At 43.6% G+C, this 22,966-nt stretch overlaps 1 protein-coding gene across 1 annotated transcript in view; it reads left to right on the forward strand.

Annotated features, from left to right (window-relative positions):
• mgat4b (alpha-1,3-mannosyl-glycoprotein 4-beta-N-acetylglucosaminyltransferase B) overlaps nucleotides 1–22,966 on the forward strand; it is a 242,742-nt gene that overhangs the window by 184,128 nt on the left and 35,648 nt on the right. Inside the window, exon 8 of the mRNA XM_045723878.2 lies at nucleotides 1,324–1,438. Within this exon, the coding sequence (XP_045579834.1) occupies nucleotides 1,324–1,438 (115 nt within the window). The remainder of the gene's footprint in view (nucleotides 1–1,323; nucleotides 1,439–22,966) is intronic.

Consider the following 22,966-nt stretch of genomic DNA (forward strand, 5'->3'; position numbering starts at 1 on the left):
AAATGCAACAAGCAGTTCTGTGAAAATTAAATTTAATCAGAAGCCACTGCCAGATTTCTGGATTCGGCTGCGCTCAGAGTATCCTGCCTTGGCAAATCGCGCTGTTGAGACTGTGATGCCCTTTGCAACCACGTACCTATGTTAGTGTGAATTCTTGGCACTCACTAACATGAAAACTAAATACAGGCACAGACTGTGTGGAAAATGATTTAAGACTCTCTCCAATACAACCCAACATTGCAGAGTTACGGGCATCCTTTCAAGCACATCCTTCTCATTAACCTGTGGTGAGTTATTCATAATTTTTGATGAACAAAAAAGATTTTATATGTAAGATGGTTAAATAAAGAGCAAAATTATGGATTATTATTATATTATTATTTGTGCCCTTGTCACGACACCGACGGATGGTGGCGCCCCTCCTCGGCCGGGCGGAGCTCGGCGGTCGTCGTCGCCGGCCTACTAGCTACCATCGATCCCTTTTTGTTTCACTTTCTGTTGGTTAGGTCTAGGTAGGCACGCACCTGTTTTGGGTTAGTCATTAGTAGGGGGGGGGTTATTTAGTTTAGCGTAGATTGTCTGTGTTTGTGCGTGATTGTGTTTCCTGTCCGGTTCATGTGCTGTAGGAACGTATGTTGGTTTTCCTCTGCCTGTGGTTGATTTCATTGTGTACACCACCGCAGAATAATTTAAGGGATGCGTCCCTATATATTTTTTGGCGACCACCTCCAGTTTTTCTTGAATAAAGAAGTGTGGTCAAGAACTCTCTGTCTCCTGCGCCTGACTCTACCTCTCCTGTTTTTCCGAGCCAGCCCGTGACAGCCCTGGTCCTATGAGAGCTCTTTGTCACGTCCCACAAGCCGGGTTGTGATAAAAACTCATAATTTTGTTTAATAAATGTATCGTATAGTGTGTGTGTGGGGCAGGCTTACAATGATGGTAAAAAACAACATTTGAGAGTGCGCTGACCCTGGTGCTAGAGGGGGTACACAGCTGGAAGTTGAACGTTTGAAGGGGTATGGGACTATATAAAGTTTGGGAACCACTGTACTAGACAATATGTTGAGTCATACAAATGTGTAATACAGCTTAATTTCACATTGTCATTCATGATGTGTAATGTTTTCAACCCCTTCCAGAGTTTTCAATTATTGAATAGTCATGGCCATATGGCTGCAATCACAAAACCCCATTGCTACAAATTACACCAATTAGTATTTAATTAAACGTAATGACTGGGAATTGTCACGTTAATGAGAGAAATAAGCACAGAACAGAATGTTTGTCTTTATTTCCCGTTTTTCTAATCTCACTTTCTCTTAGTTGGAGGATGACATTGTGGCCCGTCCGAATTACTTCACCACGATGAAGAACTTTGCCCTGCAGCAGCCTTCTGAGGAGTGGATGATCTTGGAGTTCTCCCAGCTGGGCTTCATCGGTAAGCATCAGCCCATGCCAAAATAGCTAGCATAGCGCTACTGTTGAGTGTGTGAGTTAACGAGTGATGACTCAGTGTGTCACCAAGGCAACAGCCAGAAGAGCTAGCCCTACTAGTGCGCTGCTGTTGAGTGCCTATGTGTGGTAAAGAGCCATGTCACTAACGTTCTACAGCCAGAAGAACTAGCCTATAGTGCTCTAATACTGAATGTGTGAGTTAAAGATTTACGACTTAAGATTTTTACCAAGGCAGCCCCGAAATAGGGACTAACAATTAACCCCTAATTAGGACACTGATATTTGAACATAGGGCAAGACACAAACTTCAAAGCCGCTCGGCTATTCAAAGGCATAATCCTGAGTAATGGCAAAGGTAAGCTATTTTAGTCAGAAGGTTATGATCAAATCTACAGCTTGGCAGGAAAGTTGTTCCTAAGCTCCCTCCAACTCGTCAGAACTCAATTTAAAAGTACCCACTTTGAATTAAAGCCGCCAAAATTAATTGAAGCGTCAACCTCCATTTGATCTCTTCTGTAATTATACTGTCGAGAGTAATCAATTACTTATATCTTCCCGAATCTATCAGTGTTGGGTAGCTGGCATGTGAAAATACAGCACTTGAATGGGGCTGAAGTACATTTTAGAGTCAAGGCCACAGTCTCGGTTTGTGAGAGCAGTTCCAACTTTCAAGTAAAGTGAGCTGGAGGGGACAAAATGCGGCCAAAGCTTTTCAGTTGTCGCGTTATATTTCACCGGACGTCCTGTTTCACCGGACGTGCTTGTTGCACCCTCGACAACTACTATGATTATTATTATTTGACCATGCTGGTCATTTATGAACATTTTAACATCTTGACCATGTTCTGTTATAATATCCACCCTGCACAGCCAGAAGATGACTGGCCACCCCTCATAGCCTGGTTCCTCTCTAGGTTTCTTCCTAGGTTTTTGGCCTTTCTAGGGAGTTTTTCCTAGGGAGTTTTTCCTAGCCACAGTGCTTCTTTCACATGCATTGCTTGCTGTTTGGGGTTTTAGGCTGGGTTTCTGTACAGCACTTTGAGATATCAGCTGATGTACGTAGGGCTATATAAATAAATTTGATTTGATTTATATTCAGGGAGAAAACGGGGAACACGTGGTGTGTTTTCAGGGCTCGTAGGGAGCTAGTTGATTTTGACCCAAAGTAAAGGGGTTTTGACAGCCAGCGCAGGGCCTGGTCCCAAGGTAAACTGAACCAAAGAATCCCCTAGTTGTTGTTTCTGCAGGGTTTGACACGTGCTAGACACAGACAGACCCCATTGAAGTCAAGCATTCTAACGACACACACAGACTCACTGTCAGAGTCAATCGTTTTTTTATTTTTTTTATGAAAATGAATAGTGATATACATCATCCTTACCACTCAGCACTCATCTATGACTGAACCAAAAATATGGCACCGATTGATTTGAAATTATGAGCGGAAAATACCCAAATGAACCCTTCTCTGATGGTGTGTTTTTGTCATGGGACTCATAATAGTCTGGCTGAAGCTGAATTCCACTTTCTTATGATTGTGGCCTTTTGACATTTCTAACTTTTCCATTCAGACATCTAAGAGGGGGTCTGGTGTCTTGTGACTCTCTGCTGATCAGTAAAGAACAAATGACAGCAGCCACTTAAAGGCCACCAAGCGGCCACAGCTGTCACCCATATACCCAAGCCATTGTGTGCCTCTGTGTCGTGTGTGTGTTCACACAAGTGACAACTGAGAGCATTTTTTTTCTCTCTGAGAAATGGAAAAGAAAAGTATTGGAAGAAGCGTCAGTGAAGTGATTGCCATGGACCAAGCATTATGAAGACACTACACTAATTAGCTGAGTGTCATCCAACCATTTACAAGGGTGACATTTGACCAAAACACTTTCTTCTCTTCCTTTCTCTCTCTGCCCCCACACACACACACACACACACACACACACACACACACACACACACACACACACACACACACACACACATATATATATACAGAATCCCCCTCATTTAGACACAATTACACTGCATGCAGCATGCTCTTTCTCATGAGCTTCTGCTGCTGCACTTTACTCTAATAGGTCCCTGAGCGCTGTTCGGGGCCCAACTTAACCAGTGATTGATGCCCACTCTCCTCTCCTTCCACTCCATCTCTCCAGCCCCATCTCCCCCAGCAAGACCTCCCTCATTACTGGGCCCTGTCTACAGAGGCTGTCAAACAACATGTGTTGTATTCTCCCTCTAGCTATAGGACCAGTAGGATGTATAGGGACTAAGGAGTGATACTGATCTAAGGTCAGTTTTGCGCTTAAGGGTAAGCATGGGATTGGGTGAGGGCAAGCTGATCTGAGATCTGGCAACTTCTACCTATTGGGGAATAGTCTATTGGGAGCCCATTGACTAATAAAACAATACATTTAGGTGCAATATGTTGCTGCTGGTAGAACAAAAGTTGTCTCCAAGGACTATCTCCCATGGGGGGTAAACAATGCTGAGATTACTATTCACTTTCAATTGAGTAGAAATCTTAGCCTGAGATTGCTTGACGTGGGCCTTCTCCTATTCCACTTATCAAACATATAAAGTTAAAGCTTCTGACGGATAACGTAGCTGCTGCTGTCACTCGCTGTGCTTATCTAAGCATATTGAGTGCCTGTCAGTTTAGTGTGTGGATCCGATTCCAGGCTTCCCGTGAAGGAGATGGGGTTGAGGCGTCTCTTTCTCTTTCTCCCTGTTTCTCTCTCTCTCTCTCTCTCTCGCTCTGTATCACCCCTATATCTCTCTCATCTTTCTCTCTCTCCTCTCTTTCTCCTTCCCCCTCTCCGTACACATTCAAGTTGAGCGCATGGTCCTCGCGTGTAGCCCGGTCCGACAACCGTGACTTAACGCTGCTCCGGGCCAACTGGCCCGGAGTTCTGATAAGCCGACCGGCTCGCATCTCCTGCCTGTCACAACGAGCACTTCGCCGAATCACCGCCACCGAGCGGTCAACAGCATTGGTCACAGAAAAGACACCGACCTCGATTCTGCATTGCTTGTTTTCAGTCTGAGGACTAGGAGAGAGGGAGCGGGGAAGAGAATGAGATCTAGATTTAGAATCACTGAGCGTTTGAACTTGTTCAAAGTTGTCACCTTTTTAGAGATTTTAAACGGACGAGGTACAGTAGTTAAAAGGAGGAATAGCTATACGGTTGAGTAATGATACTCTCACATTTTTGCTTCTTCCTTTTCCCTAAAGATGAAGAAAGTAGCCTAGACAACAAGATTTACCAAAAATCAACTCCCATTCTCATCATGCGCTATTACGCAGTCAGAGAGCTGCACAGCCTCTGTATTAGGCTTAGTCCAGTCAGCGTTTGTTGTCAATGGGCTTTAAAACACAATTACATAACATAATTAGTCATCGTCGTGACGATAATGATCCGAGACAAACCATAACAATATTCCCCTCATAGGATAAGCCATGCGGCGCTAAATACATAATTCCCACGAAGCAGTGGGGAGGCTTTGTGAGCAGTAATCCGATGGGCTGTGCTCTGACTTGGCTCTCTCAGGTGTTTTTAAAGAGCCCTAGCTAGTGGTTAGCGACTGTTAGTGACTCTCTCCCTTCCGCTCTCATTAGGATTCTGAGGCTAACCGGCCCGACAGGGCTAGCAACGAGCACAATCAGGGACAATCAGGAAACAGCCATCTGAATGTGTGGATATGCATATGAGTGCAAGGAAATAGGGGGTAGAGAGAGGTCATGTCTTCCGGATGACTGAGCAGTGAACAGGACTAGAAGTGGATCACGACTGCTGAGACGGACAGGACAGTTTGTCTCACTCAGAGTGTTGATTCATGAAGATTAGTGAGGCAAAGGTGGGGGGTAGATCTCGTTTGAATGAGTGAGGGGGAAAAAAGACTATCAACTGATAGAAAAGAAGGGGAAAACACAGTACGGAGTATCCTACATCAATGAAACAGATAGCTCTCAATAGCCTACAAAGATAAATAAAGATATGCATACTCCAAGAAACTAGAACCTGATTCAATTAAAATAAAACAGAAGACTTAAAATTGTAATTTACTTCAAGCCTTATCTGCTGAAATATTACTTATGTTATAACAAATTACACATTTTATTAAAAATCATCTATCATCTTGAACGCGCTTCATGGCAAACAATCAATTATGCTATCATTTTGCAGCACCTCTCGCCGCCACGTGCACAAATTATTATTAGCGCCCAAGGGATCATGTAGGGATGGAGAGAAATGGGATTTGTCAGTTTAATTTAGACTGCAGTGCTCAACAGTGGGTTTGGCAGTCCAGGGGTGCATCTCAATACTCTAGAGTGGCTTCCTCTCCTCATTTCCTCGCCTTCATCTGCACTCATTTGAAAAACTGGACTGTTGAAAGTAAAGATCTGGATGCCAGTCACCATATTGCTTTCAAATTAGTGCAGAATGAAGAGAAAAGTAGGTCACTTAAGAGTATTGCGATGCACCCCAAGTCCTGCATTCGGTACTTATTCATTATTCAGCAGTCAACGATTCATAGCATATGTAAGCACCACATTGTTCTTACACTTTATTCATAGCAGCTTGTTGGTGACAAGGCCAGAGAAAAGCATCTCTCCTAAGTCACAATCCTAATATAATGCTGCGTTTTCAGCCCAGAAGTAAATTCCACCTCTGTATCCCTTCACGCAAGCATTCTCCTGAGTCAGCATTCACTAGCATTACAGCCTTCACCTTCTCCCATGAGTTCATGTAATTTAGATGCATGACAACTAATGCAATACGGTTGTTATATACACAGACACACACACACACACACACACACACACATATATATACACAGTGCATTCGGAAAGTATTCAGACCCTTGACTTTTTCGTTATTTCTTTATTTTATAGCCTTATTCTGAAATTGGTTAAATTGTTTTTTTTCCCTCATCATGACAAAGCCATTTTTTGCTGAAATATCAAATTTACATAAGTATTCAGACCATTTACTCAGTACTTTGTTGAAGCACCTTTGGCAGTGAATACAGACTCTTCTTGGGTATGACACTACAAGCTTGGCACACCTGTATTTGAGGAGTTTCTCCCGTTCTTCTCTGCAGATCCTCTCAAGCTCTGTCAGGTTTGATGGGGAGTGTCACTGCACAGCTATTTTCAGGTCTCTCCAGACATGTTTGATTGCGTTCAAGTCTGGGCTCTGGCTAGGCCACTCAAGGTCATTCAGATAATTGTTCCGAAGCCACTCCTGCGTAGTCTTGGCTGTGTGCTTAGGGTTGTTGTCCTGTTGGAAGGTGAACCTTCACCCCACTCTGAGGTCCTGAGCTCTCTGAAGAAGGTTTTCATCAAGGAACTCTTCTACTTTGCTCTGTTCATCTTTCCCTCAGTCCTGACAAGTCTCCCAGTCCCTGCCACTGAAAAACATCCCCACAGCATGATGCTGCCACCACCATGCTTCACCGTAGGGATGGTATTGGCCAGGTGATGAGCTCTGCCTGGTTTCCTCCAGATGTGATGCTGGGCATTCAGGCCAAAGAGTTCAATCTTGGTTTCATCAGACCGGAGAATCTTGTTTATCATGGTCTGAGAGTCCTTTAGGTGCCTTTTGGCAAACTCATGTGCCTTTTATTGAGGAGTGGCTTCAGTCTGGCCAATCTACCATAAAGGCCTGATTGGTGGAGTGCTGCAGAGATGATTGTCCTTCTGAAAGGTTCTTCCAACTCTACAGAGGAACTCTGGAGCGCTGTCAGAGTGACCATCAACCTCCCTGACCAAAGACATTCTCCCCCGATTGCTCAGTTTGGCCGGGCAGCCAGCTCTAGGAAGAGTCTTGGTGGTCCCAAACTTCTTCCATTTAAGAATGATAGAGGCCACTGTGTTCTTGGGCATCGTCAATGCTGCAGACATTTTTTGGTACCATTCCCTAGATGTATGCCTTGGCACAATCCTGTCTCTGAGCTTTACGGACAATTCCTTCAACCTCATGACTTGGTTTTTGCTCTGACATGCACTGACAACTGTGGGATCTTATATAGACAGGTGTGTGCCTTTCCAAATCATGTTCAATCACTTGAATTTACCACAGGTGGACTCCAATTAAGTTGTAGAAACATCTCAAGGATGAGCTCAATTTCGAATCTCATAGCAAAGGGTCTGAATACTGTAAATAAAGTAATTTTATTTTTTATATATTTGCAAAATATTCTAAAAACCTGTTTTTCTTTGTCATTATGGGTTAGTGTGTGTAGATTGATGAGGGGAAAAAACGATTTAGTCAATTTTAGAATAATGCTGTAACATAACAAAATGTGTAAAAAGTAAAGGGGTCTCAATACTTTCCGAATGCATTGTACATTGTCTTGACTGACCACGAGAATCCATATATGTCAGATCAGGTTTGCAATGAATAACTTCAATCATACCCCCTTTCACCCGTAGAAGGGGGAGGAAAGAACTAGTAGTAAATCTACTGTAGTAAATCAAGGGAGATGATCAGGTCTGTGCTCTCCAAATTCACCAAATGAATGTGCTTTGTCTCAACAGACCTTTTCCCGCTGAAACTCTAACACATTCAAAAGCGAATACTGGAACAATATTTCGAACTTAGAACGTGGGGAATGGTCAGAGGCGATCTATAGAACACTAATATAATTGTGATTATTTTGTGATGTTTCAAGGAAATACTGTAACTTGGAAAGTATACCCACTACAAACAGTACCAGTCAAAAGTTTGGATACACCTACTCATTCAAAGGTTTTTCTTTATTTTTACTAGTTTCTACATTGTAGAATAATAGTGAAGACATGAAAACTATGAAATAACATATGGAAACATGTAGTAACCCAAAAAGTGTTAGTGTTTAACAAAGCATTTATTTGCAGCCCAAGTAAATGCTTCACAGAGTTCAAGTAACAGACACATCTCAACATCAACTGTTCAGAGGAGACTGCATGAATCAGGCCTTCATGGTCGAATTGCTACAAAGAAACCACCACTAAAGGACATCAATAAGAAGAAGAGACTTGCTTGGGCCAAGAAACACGAGAAATGGACATTAGACCGGTGGAACTATGTCCTTTTGTCTGATGAGTCCAAATTTGAAATGTTTGGTTCCAACCTCCATGTCTTTGTGAGACGCAGAGTAGGTGAACGGATGATCTCTGCATGTGTGGTTCCCACCGTGAAGCATGGAGGAGGAGGTGTGATGGTGTGGGGGTGCTTTGCTGGTGACACTGTCAGTGATTTATTTAGATTTCAAGGCACACTTAACCAGCATGGCTACCACAGCATTCTGCAGTGATACGCCATCCCATCTGGTTTGCGCTTAGTGGGACTATCACTTGTTTTTCCACAGGACAATGACCCAACACAACTCCATTTGACCAAGAAGGAGAGTGATGGCGTGCTGCATCAGATGACCTGGCCTTCACAATCACCCGACCTCAACCCAATTGAGATGGTTTGGGATGAGTTGGACCGCAGAGTGAAAGAAAAGCAGCCAACAAGTGCTCAGCGTATGTGGGAACTCCTTCAAGACTGTTGGAAAAGCATTCCAGGTGAAGCTGATTGAGAGAATGCCAAGCGTGTACAAATCTGTCATCAAGGCTACTTTGAAGAATCTAAAATCAAAAATAAATTGTGGCATACAGCAGGTTAGCCACCAGGGAGAGACTCGTCGAGGCCTGGTGACAGACGGAGTCTACATCATGCTGCGATGGCTCCCTCTGCTGGACGTGCCAGGTCTCGACTGGCTCTCCGGCCAGGACTAATTGGGGCTGATTGTGGTTTGTGAGTAATCAAGGGGCTGATTGCTCACCAGCTGGACGAGTCCCATATATCTGCCAGAAGGGCAGCACACGGGGGTGGGGACTGGGGGAAGAGAGGTTACTCCCGTATAGTCGTGCTCAGGACCAGAGATAACGGAGGGAACTTGGTTTTGTTCCCCACAGGATACAGCAAGACTCCGGAGCCCAGAAGATGGTATCCCGGAGGAGACCTATTCTTTTCTTTTTGTTTGTTATTTAATAAACACCCTTGAAACCGAGCTAATACAATTCTGTCCGTGTCTGATCTGTGTAAATGTCTTGACCAAACCCCCTAGTCTGACATATTTTGATTTGTTTAACACTTTTTTGGTTACTACATGATTCCATGTGTTTTTTCATAGCTTTCATGTCTTCACTATTATTCTACAATGTAGAAAATAGTAAAAAATAAAGAAAAACCCTTAAATGAGTAGGTGTGTCCAAACTTTTGACTGGTACTGTAGATGAAGTTTCCATACTATGGGTTGTTCATGTAATATGAACAGTTATTGAAGTGTTTTTGTTAAGAGAGGGATGTGATTTGAGAAGTTATACTTGTTTTGCATAACTTTGCATAGTGAGTAATCACCGCCCCGAAGTGAAGTCAGGGAGCGTGCCAGCCTGCCGGAACCACCCCTTTCAAGCAAAAGGTATGAATGATGGGTTAATAAATGAACACATTATACCAGGAAAGTGTGAAGCTGCATATGCGCGTGTTTAAAATGGTCTGAACTTTGTATCTCAACACGAGGTGGAGACGATAAACTCACCTCCCGGACAATCACTGGTACGGCTGATTAGCTGTGCTAAGTAAAGTATCTTCGAAAGCGAATTAAGTAGGACCATCCTGTTACTCTGCTCAAACCATTGTATTACGCTACTCTCACCACCCCACTGGGGAACCATTGATACGGCTGCCTAGCCTATCTTCAAAGAAGCATCTTCAAGAGCGAATGGAAGGAAAATAAAGTCTGTAGTTCTGTTCAGGACTACACGACAATGCACCGGATACCGGACAACTACAAAGAAGGACAACAGGAGAAGAGTTGTTGGAAACATTTTGGACAATCAGAGCCTTACAATTGTGCCACGAAAGGGCCCAACCCCTTTCCAAGGCTGCCCCGTTCACCGAGAGATCCCAGGCATATGTAAATACATTCATTCATGATTTCTTGCTCAAAGTGGGCTGTGGTTTGTGTGCGAAATATATGGTTATTGTAGGTGAGAGTAGTTTCTGAATGTGGCAATTTTATGTGTCTCTGTCCCTCTCTCTCCCTCGCCATCTCTTCTTTAACAAGCATCCATGTTGTTGTCATTCCGCCTGGGACCTGTTCTCAGCGTATTAAGTCTCCAGTCAATAACTGGTCCAGAGTGTGTGTTTATCCTGTGTTCCCATTTAATTAGCTAGTAAATAAATAAACACATTTGTGTAGTACTGAATCATAAATAAGGCTCAGGTTTTTGTAGATGCAAAGAGGTTACGACTGTTCACAATGGTGATATGATACGAGTTAATGATTAATAAGTTGACTGTTTATAGACGTGATAGGTAAAGACCTTTTAGAGTTTAATTTAAAGAATTGCTCTCGTGGTGCCCCAGATCCTAATGAGTTAATTGTTACATTATTAATTTAATTGGGTAACAATTAAACATAGTTAATTAGACAGTCTTCAGATTAATGTTAAAGACAAGCCACGACAACATACACACACACACACACACCAAAAGAAAGCCTACTACACAGGGCACCCTCATCTAATTACACATCGTCCCTTGTTACTGTTGACAAGCCCATCAAGGCCATGATTGGTGAATCACTGATCCATTTCCAGCTCTTTGTCTGTTGGCAATGTTAGGGACGCAAACACACAAACAGTACTTTTAACATGGCGTTTTCAACTTACATATTTGACGTACATGATTGCTTTGTGTGTGCTTATTTACACAGTAATTATTATTGAACATGTCCTGGGATTTGAGCTTACAAATTTGTCTAAAACATCCCAATGCCGACAAAACAAAATAGGCAAGACGAGGTGGGATAATTTTTGGGGGCCAATTGCAGTGGAAATGCTTTTATACACAAATATTGATATAAAACCCATCCTATTGCTGGAAACTTGGAGTCACCCAATTTTGTATTTTGTTTTATCACCACGATGTGGAAAAGCATGCAGAGTTTATAGGCACATGAAATATGTTTTGATGAGCTTTGTAACTTATTTCATAACTAAATAATTGATGGCGGTTAAGTGCACGGCGATGAGCTTCATGCAAATTTCCACTAAATATCAAGGGTAGGCTATTATTTTAATAATGCTGGTGACATGATGATCGGTGCTTGGCTGACAATGATCAAATATAAATGATCTGTCTGTTATCCATACATCATCAGCAATTTTGCTATATTATCGCAACAGAAAGCCATCGGTAGAGTTGAAAATGTGATGGAAACCCATTTAACTTTTAAAAAAATTATATATTTGATACATTTGAATTGAACCACAAAAGTAATTTGTATTTGCGCTATGTCATCACATACAGCTTTTTATCCACAACAAGTCATTTTGATGGAAACACCCCTATGGTGGGAAAATGTGGATGTTGTTTTTATGCAGATTGTAGGATATTTGCATGAAAATCTGTCGCCAATTGGATGGAAACTTGTTCTACACTTTGCACATCAAAGTGAATTTCGGCTCAGTTAAAAATACACTCAAGAAAAACGTTTTTATTTATCATAGTGATTCATGAGGAACATTAAAACAGAATAATAATCCCCACCTACATTAGACAACTGTACAGAAAACCTTAAAATTGCTGAAATAAGTCAAGTTAGATAAACTGATAACTAGAATAGCAGTGCAGATGGCACGTGCAGAGATGTATTATAGATATTGAATGTGTAGGGGACCTATGAGAATGCTACAGACTTTGTGGCGCAACAGAAAGATCCACACACTCCAAATCCAGAGGTTGTGAGTTCAAATCCCTTTTATTTTACCTTTATTTAACTAGGCAAGTCAGTTAAGAACAAATTCTTATTTTCAATGACGGGCAGAACGACAGATTTTTACCTTGTCAGCTCGGGGATTCGATCTTGCAACCTTTTGGTTACTAGTCCAAAGCTCTAACCACTAGGCTACCTGCCACCCCGAAAAGTAAGTACTAAGAGATTTTTGCAGTTCACTTACGTTAAAACCCCCGCATAAAATGTCATTACTATACTTCTAATAGTTTGGGACACCTGGGACCATCATGCGATGTCCTAACGACTGTCCCAAGAATGTCTTGAAGATGTCCTCACATGGTCATCAACGACGTCCTGGTAACTTACAGGGAACTAGACAAAGTTCCCCGATAGAATGTTCCCATCACTCAACTTCCTAATGACTAGTAAAATGAAGGTCCTGACGAAACCCTTAAAACAGTCTTGACACGGTCCTCAGTGACGTCCTGGTAACTTACAGGAAACTACACAAAGGCACCCCAGACAACGTTCCCTGTGTTTTGGGTCACCACATATCCAGATTGGATGCATTAGTTTGTATTCATGAAGCTTCCCATATCGGCACAGTTGACCAAGAAGGAATAACGCCATGTCAAGGAGGTCCGATAGTTTTTTCCGTCTGCTGTAGCGCCGTAGAAAACTCAGATTTCTCTGAAATTTAGGTAAACTAAAATCAACACCAACTACAGTGTGTGAGTGTATATATATCTATAAATATATACTGTATTTATACTCCAGACTCCGACATTTCCTCGTCCAAATATGATATATTTCTTAATACGATTTTTGTACTTTTATATTTGTGTGTATTGTTGTGAATTGTTACAGTAGATATTACTGCACAAGCATTTCGCTATACCCGCAATAATATCTGCTAAATATGTGTATGCGACCAATAAAATATGATTTGATTTGAGATGAATACTTATGCAATGACTGTATTTGAGGTATTTCATTTTTAGGACTCTTTGACATTGGAGTATTTTGTGTAGATTTTTGACCCCAAAATATACTATTAAATCAATTTGAATCCCCCTTTGTAACACAATAAAATGTGAAAAAATCAAAGGGGTCTGAATATGTGTGCATGTGTGCCTGTCTGCTTTCCTGCTTCTGGGTGCGAGTATGTGCACACACATAAGTGTCCTTGTGTCTTTTTTAAGTGTGTGTTCCCCTGTCTGAAAGTGCAAGAGTGCGTGTCTGTGTGTGCGTATGCATGCAATAGATGGTTGGAGGGAGAGAAAGAGAGGTGCGAGATGAGGGGAAACGAGGTAGTGAGGGAGTCATTTGGAGGCAGTGGAGGGTGAATAGGCAGATAGGTGAATACTGATGATAAACTCATCTAGTGGCCACTCACTCTTTACCCAAGATGCACCTGGGTGCATATCTTACCAGTGCACCCTGTGGACTATCTCGCCGTCTGTCTCTCTCTCTCTCTCCATTTCCCTCTCCCACCCATCTCTCTCCTTCTCTATATCCCTTTCCTCTGTATTTCTCTCTCAGTAGCTGTGTAACTAACAGATACATCTGGTACGTATATCTACTAAATATGAGATAACAGCCCTAAAACTTCCTAGAAATGGAATGGTTGTTTTATGCCAGTGGTCTTCAACCTTTTCTTGCCAAGGGACATTTTTGTAGAATTTTTTTTGTTGAGCTTGTGATGCATCACAAAGCATCTCTGAGAATGATCTACGGCATGCTTAATGAATACAACACAGCTTTGGTGAAACCCCCGTCTCAAAAACAAACGTTTTTTTACCGCTTCGAACTCTCGGAAATGAAGCTTCTCCCCCCAACCGTGCCATTCTGCTTGTAAAATGATTACTATCTTTACCCACTTCATATAAAAATAGAAAACTGCTGTTTGGTAAACTATATTTATTGGGTAAACTCCTAAAATGAATGTATTATGACGAATATTACATGATAATTCTGCCAGCCCTACTCCAAACACATGGTCGCTAATAGCAGCTCTTTAGCTGATTACCCCATAATGACAACGCAAAAACAGGTTTTTAGAATTCTTTGCACATTTATTAAACATTTAAAACAGATACCTTATTTACATACAGTTGAAGTCAGAGGTTTACATACACCTTAGCCAAATACATTTAAACTCAGTTTTTCACAATTCCTGACATTTAATCCCAGTAAAAATTCCCTGTCTTAGGTCAGTTAGGATCCCCACTTTATTTTAGGAATGTGAAATGTCAGAATAGTAGCAGAGAGAATTATTTATTTCAGCTTTTATTTCTTTCATCGCATTCCCAGTGGGTCAGAAGTTTACATACACTCAATTAGTATTTGGTAGCATTGCCTTTAAATTGTTTAACTTGGGTCAAACGTTTCGGGTGGCCTTCCACAAGTTTCCCAGAATAAGTTTTCAGAAGCTTCTAAAGCCATGACATAATTTTCTGGAATTTCCCAAGCTGTTTAAAGGCACAGTCAACTTAGTGTATGTAAACTTCTGACCCGCTGGAATTGTGATATAGTGAATTATAAGTGAAATAATCTGTAAACAATTGTTGGAAAAATGACTTGTGTCATGCGCAAAGTAGATGTCCTAACCGACTTGCCAAAACTATAGTTTGTTAACAAGAAATTTGTGGAGTGGTTGAAAAACGAGTTTTAATGACTCCAACCTAAGTGTATGTAAACTTCTGGCTTCAACTGTAAGTATTCAGACCCTTTGCTATGAGACTCAAAATTGAGCTCAGGTGCATCCTGTTTCCATTGATCATCCTTGAAATCTTTCTACAACTTGGTTGTAGTTCACCTGTGGTAAATTCAATTGATTGGTATTGATTTGAAAAGGCACACACCTCTCTATATAAGGTCCCACATTTGACACTGCATGTCAGAGTAAAAACCAAGCCATGAATTTGAAGGAATTGTACGTATAGCTCCGAGACAGGACTGTGTCGAGGCACAGATCTGGCGAAGGGTACATACCACCAAGACTCTTCTTAGAGCTGGCCGCCCGGCCAAACTGAGCAAACGGGGGAGAAGGTCCTTGGTCAGGGAGGTGACCAAGAAACAAATGGTTACTCAGACAGAGCTCCAGAGTTCCTCTGTGGATAGGAAAACCTTTCAGAAGGACAACCATCTCTGCAGAACTCCACCAATCAGGCCTTTATGGTAGAGTGCCCAGACGGAAGCCACTCTTCAGTTAAAAGGCACATGACAGCTCGCTTGGAGTTTGACAAAAGACACCTAAAGGACTCTCAGATCATGAGAAACAGGAGTCTGATGAAACCAAGATTGAACTCTATGGCCTGAATGCCAAGCGTCACGTCAGAACAAAAGCTGGCACCACATCCCTACGGTGAAGCATGGTGGTGGCAGCATCATGTTGTGGGGATGTTTTTCAGCGGCATAGTCTGGGAGATTAGTCAGGATTGAGGGAAATATGAACGGAGCAAAGTACAGAGAGACCCTAAGCACACAGCCAAGACACCACAGAAGTGAATGTCCTTGAGTGGCCCAGCCAGAGCCCGAACTTGAACCCGATCGATCACCTCTGGTGAGACCTGAAAACAGCTGTGCAGCGACGCTCCCCATCCAACCTGACAGAGCTTGAGAGGATCTGCAGAGAATAATGGGTGAAACTCCCCACATACAGGTGTTTCATGCTTGTAGCATTATACCCAAGAAGACTCGAGGCTGTAATCGCTGCCAAAGGTGCTTCAACAAAGTACTGAGTAAAGGTTCTGAATATTTTTGTAGATGTGATATTCCATTTTATTTTTTTTATACATTTGCTAAAAAAAATGTTTTGTGTGTAGATTGATGAGGAAAATGTTTTATTTAATCCATTTTAAAATAAGGCTGTAACGTAACAATGTGCAAAAAGTTAAGGGGTTTGAATACTTTCCGAAGGTGCAAGTGTGATTTGCTCAATATTAGGAGTTGAGAAATAAAGTTTATATCATTAGAAAGAGGATATTGCCCTATTTTTTTATACTGTAGGTAGGTATTACAAATTGGTTTACTCTGTTGTTACAAGAGATATTCATAAAAACATTGAAATAAATAAAAAAGTGTTTATATGGCACTGGTGCTCTTTCTACAGACCCCACACACACACACACACACACACACACACACACACACACAGTAATCCAAGCCCACACACTATATGTTTTGCTATCCTCCTGAGGACCTAAAGTCTATTTTGTATTAAAAATCACATTTTTCCTTACCCTAACATACTGTCTAGCCCGGGCACTCGCTTGCGCCATCTCGCAAATGTTGATTTGTTCATCTACAACAGACACGATCCAGACACGCAGGTTGAAATATCAAAACTCTGAACCAACTATATTAATTTGGGGACAGGTTGGAACTCAATAAACATTCATGGACATTTAGCTAGCTAGCTTGCTGTTGCTAGGTAATTGTCCTGGGATATAAACATTGGGTTGTTATTTTACCTGAAATACACAAGGTCCTTTTGTAGAATTCTGACCCATTTTGAGGGTGAAGGAAAATTTTATGTTGGTGCTTTTCTAATAACCCATTCGACTGGGTTCATGCATGTCACTGATTGATCGTGCCTGGGAGGAATCCCCACTATTAGTATCTGTAATTTGGCAGTAGACCCAGAACATTGTTTTGAGAACCGAAAGGGGTGTCTCAGTTTCAAGGTCTCAGCTTGGTGAGAAGAGGCCACGTGAGGTATTGGTCGGTCACATGCATGAACCAAAAGTGAATGATTTATTAATTATGAATAATTAATCATGTAAATCATGCAAATATAACTTGTCTGTATAAGCAGTATATGAGAGTACTAATGGGACATCCCCAACAGTCCCACTTCAGACCGGTACTTTATGCATCTAAGTTTGACTGGAAGCTCTCCAGCTTGCTGATAATAAAGAATGATTCAATTTAATATTGACGTCAGGTGTCTCTCGTGGTAATTTCCACATTTACATTACATTTACATTTAAGTCATTTAGCAGACGCTCTTATCCAGAGCGACTTACAAATTGGTGCATTCACCTTATGATATCCAGTGGAACAACCACTTTACAATAGTGCATCTAAATCTTTTAAGGGGGGGGGGGGGGTTAGAAGGATTACTTTATCCTATCCTAGGTATTCCTTAAAGAGGTGGGGTTTCAGGTGTCTCCGGAAGGTGGTGATTGACTCCGCTGTCCTGGCGTTGTGAGGGAGCTTGTTCCACCATTGGGGTGCCAGAGCAGAGAACAGTTTTGACTGGGCTGAGCGGGAACTGTGCTTCCTCAGAGGTAGGGGGACCAGCAGGCCAGAGGTGGATGAACGCAGTGCCCTTGTTTGGGTGTAGGGCCTGATCAGAGCCTGAAGGTATGGAGGTGCCGTTCCCTTCACAGCTCCGTAGGCAATCACCATGGTCTTGTAGCGGATGCGAGCTTCAACTGGAAGCCAGTGGAGAGAGCGGAGGAGCGGGGTGACGTGAGAGAACTTGGGAAGGATGAACACCAGACGGGCTGCGGCGTTCTGGATGAGTTGTAGGGGTTTAATGGCACAGGCAGGGAGCCCAGCCAACAGCGAGTTGCAGTAATCCAGACGGGAGATGACAAGTGCCTGGATTATGGCCTGCGCCGCTTCCTGTGTGAGGCAGGGTCGTACTCTGCGAATGTTGTAGAGCATGAACCTACAGGATCGGGTCACCGCCTTGATGTTAGTGGAGAACGACAGGGTGTTGTCCAGGATCACGCCAAGGTTCTTAGCACTCTGGGAGGAGGACACAAGGGAGTTGTCAACCGTGATGGCGAGATCATGGAACGGGCAGTCCTTCCCCGGGAGGAAGAGCAGCTCCGTCTTGCCGAGGTTCAGCTTGAGGTGGTGATCCGTCATCCACACTGATATGTCTGACAGACATGCAGAGATGCGATTCGCCGCCTGGTTATCAGAAGGGGGAAAGGAGAAGATTAATTGTGTGTCGTCTGCATAGCAATGATAGGAGAGACCATGTGAGGATATGACAGTGCCAAGTGACTTGGTGTATAGCGAGAATAGGAGAGGGCCTAGAACAGAGCCCTGGGGGACACCAGTGGTGAGAGCGCATGGTGCGGAGACAGATTCTCGCCACGCCACCTGGTAGGAGCGACCTGTCAGGTAGGACGCAATCCAAGCGTGGGCCGCGCCGGAGATGCCCAACTCGGAGAGGGTGGAGAGGAGGATCTGATGGTTCACAGTATCAAAGGCAGCAGATAGGTCTAGAAGGATGAGAGCAGAGGAGAGAGAGTTAGCTTTAGCAGTGCGGAGAGCCTCCGTGACACAGAGAAGAGCAGTCTCAGTTGAATGCCCAGTCTTGAAACCTGACTGATTAGGATCAAGAAGGTCATTCTGAGAGAGATAGCAGGAGAGCTGGCCAAGGACGGCACGTTCAAGAGTTTTGGAGAGAAAAGAAAGAAGGGATACTGGTCTGTAGTTGTTGACATCGGAGGGATCGAGTGTAGGTTTTTTCAGAAGGGGTGCAACTCTCGCTCTCTTGAAGACGGAAGGGACGTAGCCAGCGGTCAAGGATGAGTTGATGAGCGAGGTGAGGAAGGGGAGAAGGTCTCCGGAAATGGTCTGGAGAAGAGAGGAGGGGATAGGGTCAAGTGGGCAGGTTGTTGGGCGGCCGGCCGTCACAAGACGCGAGATTTCATCTGGAGAGAGAGGGGAGAAAGAGGTCAAAGCACAGGGTAGGGAAGTGTGAGCAGGACCAGCGGTGTCGTTTGACTTAGCAAACGAGGATCGGATATCGTCAACCTTCTTTTCAAAATGGTTGACGAAGTCATCCGCAGAGAGGGAGGAGGGGGGGGGGAGGGGGAGGAGGATTCAGGAGGGAGGAGAAGGTAGCAAAGAGCTTCCTAGGGTTAGAGGCAGATGCTTGGCATTTAGAGTGGTAGAAAGTGGCTTTAGCAGCAGAGACAGAAGAGGAGAATGTAGAGAGGAGGGAGTGAAAGGATGCCAGGTCCGCAGGGAGGCGAGTTTTCCTCCATTTCCGCTCGGCTGCCCGGAGCCCTGTTCTGTGAGCTCGTAGTGAGTCGTCGAGCCACGGAGCAGGAGGGGAGGACCGAGCCGGCCTGGAGGATAGGGGACAGAGAAAATCAAAGGATGCAGAAAGGGAGGAGAGGAGGGTTGAGGAGGCAGAATCAGGAGATAGGTTGGAGAAGGTTTGAGCAGAGGGAAGAGATGATAGGATGGAAGAGGAGAGAGTAGCGGGAGAGAGAGAGCGAAGGTTGGGACGGCGCAATACCATCCGAGTAGGGGCAGAGTGAGAAGTGTTGGATGAGAGCAAGAGAGAAAAGGATACAAGGTAGTGGTCGGAGATTTGGAGGGGAGTTGCAATAAGATTAGTGGAAGAACAGCATCTAGTAAAGATGAGGTCAAGCATATTGCCTGCCTTGTGAGTAGGGGGGGAAGGTGAGAGGGTGAGGTCAAAAGAGGAGAGGAGTGGAAAGAAGGAGGCAGAGAGGAATGAGTCAAAGGTAGACGTGGGGAGGTTAAAGTCACCCAGAACTGTGAGAGGTGAGCCATCCTCAGGAAAGGAACTTATCAAGGCGTCAAGCTCATTGATGAACTCTCCAAGGGAACCTGGAGGGCGATAAATGATAAGGATGTTAAGCTTGAAAGGGCTGGTAACTGTGACAGCATGGAATTCAAATGAGGAGATAGACAGATGGGTCAGGGGAGAAAGAGAGAATGTCCACTTGGGAGAGATGAGGATTCCAGTGCCACCACCCTGCTGGCTCGATGCTCTAGGGGTATGCGAGAACACGTGGGCAGACGAAGAGAGAGCAGTAGGAGTAGCAGTGTTATCTGTGGTAATCCATGTTTCCGTCAGCGCCAGGAAGTCTAGGGACTGGAGGGTAGCATAGGCTGAGATGAACTCAGCCTTGTTGGCTGCAGACCGGCAGTTCCAGAGGCTGCCGGAGACCTGGAACTCCACGTGGGTCGTGCGCGCTGGGACCACCAGGTTAGAGTGGCAGCGGCCACGCGGTGTGAAGCGTTTGTATGGCCTGTGCAGAGGGGAGAGAACAGGGATAGACAGACACATAGTTGACAAGCTACAGAAGTGTTGTTTCTTGTATTATTGTCTCTTGTGTCTTTAGAAAACTGTTTCACTTTGATATCCTTTTTCTTCTGTCCTGATTTTCTCTTTCTTTCTTCTGTTAACTAGATATTCTTTGTTGTTCTTCGTTAGCTAGCTAGCTTCTTCCAAAAAAAAAGTCCACGATATGAGTCACACAAAATTGTGTGTTCTCTACGCCGACATCCACAAATAATATGGGAAACTAATTGGTTCTAGTTATTTCTCCTCCTTCAGTAGTAGTCTTCTTCTTTTTCTGTGTACTTTATATCTCGGTTGGCAACCAACTTTAAGGTGCATTACCACCACCAACTTGACTGGAGTGTGGACCTCAGTTCATCCTTCAATCACCCATGTGGCTATATGCTCCGAAAAACCAATGCGGAGATAGGAGAGGCGGAACTTGCAGCGCGCCAAGCATCAAAAATAGAACCAAGTTGTATTTTAGAGCCTGGCTACGCAGACGCGCGAGAGCAGTGTAGAGAGTTTAGATGAAATGATTGAATAACATGTATGTGTACATTCACTTTGCAACGCTTGCGCACGCAATGCGAGTGGTGTGGTCAGCATGTAACTCCTAAACTTAACCACTAAGCTTAAAATAGCCTTTGTCCTAGTGGGGATGTGGGAAATGTCCCCACAAGAGAGAACTTTCACTGTTTTACTATCCTTGTGGGGACTTTTTCAATTTTCTACAATATTGGCTTCAATTTAACTGTATCATTGACTGGGGCTGGACATTTCACTGTTGAGACTGGTGTGTGTGCGTGAGTACATGTGGGTTTTTATTACTATCCTCGTGGCTACGGGAAATCCCCAAGAGGACAGATTGTTAAATGGCTCTCTATAAAATGGAAATTGAATGTTATGCTTTTATCATTTAACCTTATGCATTGTCTTATAAGACCGCATTCACAGGCCATTTTGTACACTCAGCATTGAAGTTATGGTGTGTACCTTATAAGACAATGCTCAAGGTTAAATGTTAAACACACATATACACACACACACACACCACACACACACACACACACACACACACACACACACACACACAGAAGAATGTCTATCCACCACCTGATGGCAATATTTGCATGTGTGGTGTGGATGGGTGAGAGGAAAAGAGAGTGGGGAGTGGGAGAATGAAAGACACAGCTCACACTCACTTAAACACACACTTTTGTGTTTAAGTGCTTTGAAAGTCTGGTCATGGCTCACATCAACACCATCATCCCGGAAACACTAGACCCAAGTTCATCCCTAAGCTAAGGACCCTGGGACTAAACACCTCCATCTGCAACTGGATCCTGGACTACCTGACAGGCCGCCCCCAGGTGGTAAGGGTAGGCAACAACACATTTGCCACGCTGATCCTCAACACTGGGGCCCCTCAGGGGTGCATGCTTAGTACCCTCCTGTACTCCCTGTTCACCCACGACTGCGTGGCCAAGCATGAGTCCAACACCATCATTACGTTTTCTGACGACACAACTGTGGTAGGCCTGACCACCGACAACGATGAGACAGCCTATAGGGAGTAGGTCAGAGACCTGGCATTGTGGTGCCAGGACAACAACCTCTACCTCAACAAGGGCAAGACAAAGGAAAAGGAGGGCCGAACATGCCCGATTCACATTGACGGGGCTGTAGTGGAGCGGGTCGACAGTTTCAAGTTCCTTTGTGTCCACATCACCAACAAACTATCATGGTCCAAAAACACCAAGAAACGCCTTTTCCCCTAAGGAGACTGAAAAGTTTTGGCATTGGTCCCTAGATCCTAAAAATTCCACAGCTACACCATTGAGAGGTGTATGGCAACTGTTCGGAATCCGAGCATAAGGCGCCACAGAGGGTAGTGCGTACAGCCCAGTACATCACTGGGACCAAGCTTCCTGCCATCAAGGACCTACAGTTGAAGTCGGAAGTTTACGTACACCTTAGCCAAATTTAAACTCAGTTTTTCACAATTCCTGACATTTAATCCAGTAAAAACTCCCAGTTATCGAAATACTTTTCAAAGTCAGCTATGAAAACCAGGCCTGGTTTTCCCGATATTTCATAGTGTTCTATTGTTTCCAGTACTTTCAGTTGAAGTCGGAAGTTTACATGCACCTTAGCCAAATACATTTAAACTCAGTTTTTCACAATTACTGACATTTAATCCTAGTAAAAATTCCCTGTCTTAAGTCAATTAGGATCACCACGTTATTGTAAGAATGTGAAATGTCAGAATAGTAGCAGAGAGAAGGATTTATTTCAGCTTTTATTTCTTTCATTGCATTCCCGGTGGGTCAGAAGTTTACATGTACTCATTTAGTTTTTGGTAGCATTGCCTTTACATTGTTTAACTTGGGTCAAATGTTTTGAGTAGCCTTCCACAATAAGTTGGGTGAATTTTGGCCCATTCCTCCAGACAGAGCTGGTGTAACTGAGTCAGGTTTGTAGGCCTCCTTGCTCGCACACACTTTTTCGGTTCTGCCCACCAATGTTCTGTAGGATTGAGGTCAGGGCTTTTCGATGGCCACCTTGACTTTGTTGTCCTTAAGCCATTTTGCCACAACTTTGGAAGTATGCTTGGGGTCATTGTCCATTTGGAAGACCCATTTACGACCAAGCTTTAACATC

The sequence above is a fragment of the Salmo salar genome, chromosome 09 (assembly GCF_965601325.2).
Source record: "Salmo salar chromosome 09, fSalSal1, whole genome shotgun sequence".
NCBI lineage: Eukaryota > Metazoa > Chordata > Actinopteri > Salmoniformes > Salmonidae > Salmo > Salmo salar.